The sequence below is a fragment of the Lagenorhynchus albirostris genome, chromosome 3 (assembly GCF_949774975.1).
Source record: "Lagenorhynchus albirostris chromosome 3, mLagAlb1.1, whole genome shotgun sequence".
Taxonomy (NCBI): Eukaryota; Metazoa; Chordata; class Mammalia; order Artiodactyla; family Delphinidae; genus Lagenorhynchus; species Lagenorhynchus albirostris.
The window spans coordinates 160,704,661-160,706,399 of NC_083097.1; the positions used below are offsets into that span (position 1 = coordinate 160,704,661).

At 43.1% G+C, this 1,739-nt stretch overlaps 1 protein-coding gene across 1 annotated transcript; it reads right to left on the minus strand.

The window, feature by feature from the left end:
• Positions 1-337: 337 nt before the first annotated feature.
• On the minus strand, positions 338-1,357 carry LOC132518671 (intraflagellar transport protein 20 homolog). Its single transcript, XM_060146652.1, has one exon. The coding sequence runs from the start codon at positions 1,085-1,087 to the stop codon at positions 767-769; it is 321 nt and encodes a 106-aa protein (XP_060002635.1). The 5' UTR covers positions 1,088-1,357; the 3' UTR covers positions 338-766.
• Between the last annotated feature and the right edge of the window lie 382 nt (positions 1,358-1,739).

Here is a 1,739-nt window from a genome sequence, read left to right on the forward strand (position 1 = left end):
TTGGAGTTGGGTCTGGTTTGTGTACGTGTTCATGTTTGTATTCATGTTGGTGTTTGTTGTTGGATTTAAATTCAGCCTTGGGCTCGGGCTAGGACTTGGGAGAGTGTATAACATGCAGTACAGAGTGGGAAACACACTGTTCCACACAAAAACATGATACGGATTCATTCATGCCACTAGCAGTCTTGACATATTTTACATGTTTCCATAGGGAGTGTGTAATACGCAGCACAGAGTGGTGAACACATCTTACAGAAATAAGATTATCCTGATTCATTCATGCAACCAGTGCCATTAGAAATGTCTTCTTTTAAAAAAAAAATAATTTATTGCTTTTCCTTCCAAGGCTTTGTGAATTTACAAAAAAAAAAAAAAGTTTACAGGCTGCTCAGCTCAGACTGAGAATGCAAGAGGTGAGAACCTGGACCACAATGGCCACTGGGTGTTCGCCTGCAGATAGGCACTGACATCTGAAACAAGCTCCCCCAGATTTGTTTTATTTCCTTCAGAGTTGCTGCATTCCTCACACACCATGTCACACGACACACTTGGGTCATTAGTCAAGTCAGTGGAATTGTACAGAGGTTTTTTTGGTTTGGGGGTTGTAGTTTTTCTTTTCTTTTTTTGCCCTTCTGCTAGAAAATGAAATTTTCAGTTCATTTCTGAAAAAAAAATTGGTCAATAAATTCATTTTGTTCTGGTTCTACCTTACACAAAGCTTCATACTCAACCTGATACCTTCCAAGCTGCATTTTCTTTTCTGCTATTAGTGCCTGGAGTTGCTGCTGTTGGGCTTCTCTCTGTGTTTGTTTTTTTTTTTTTTTTTCTCTCTCTGTTTTGCTGTAGATTTGAGCAAGTTCTGAGCACCAATGGCCTTCATCCTCTCATTTTCTGCTGCTTTTGCAAGTTGGTCAACAAGCTCAATTAAACCACCAATTATTTTATGAAATTGGCCAATTTTGTCCACAAAGTCCTTGCACTCTTCCTTGAGCTCTATGATCTGCTGGGTAACCTCTGGGTTCAACACCCGCAGCTTGTTCAGCTCATCAAAGTGCGGCCCTGCTTCACCGAGGATGTCCTTGGCCATGGCTGTCCACCCCGCAGCAGCTGTGCCTGCAACCCAGGCTGACGGCGGTAGGCAGCTCCTCTCTCCTGTCGGTGGCAGCCGGAGCCCTGCCCACCAGCCTCAGCTGCTGCCAAGGCTACATGACCTGTTTACCTCTAACATCACTTTCCGACATCTTTAGCTCTTACACCGCAGAGCCTGCTGGGAAACAAGAATTTTTTTTAATACATCTTTATTGGAGTATAATTGCTTCACAATACTGTGTTAGTTTCTGTTGTACACCAAAGTGAATCAGGGATATGGGGACATATGCATACATATGTCCCCATATCCCCTCCCTCTTGAGCCTCCCTCCCATCCTCCTTATCCCACCCCTATAGGTCATCACAAAGCACCGAGCTGATCTCCCTGTGCTATGCGGCTGCTTCCCACTAGCTATCTATTTTACATTTGGTAGTGTATATGTGTTAATGCTACTCTCTCACTTTGTCCCAGCTTACCCTTCCCCCTCCCAGTGCCCTCAAAACCATTCTATGTCTACATCTTTATTCCTGCCCTGCAACTAGGTTCATCAGTACCATTTTTTTTTTTTTAGATTCCATATATATGTGTTAGAATACGGTATTTGTTTTCTCTTTCTGATTTCCTCCACTCTGTATGACAGACGCTAGGT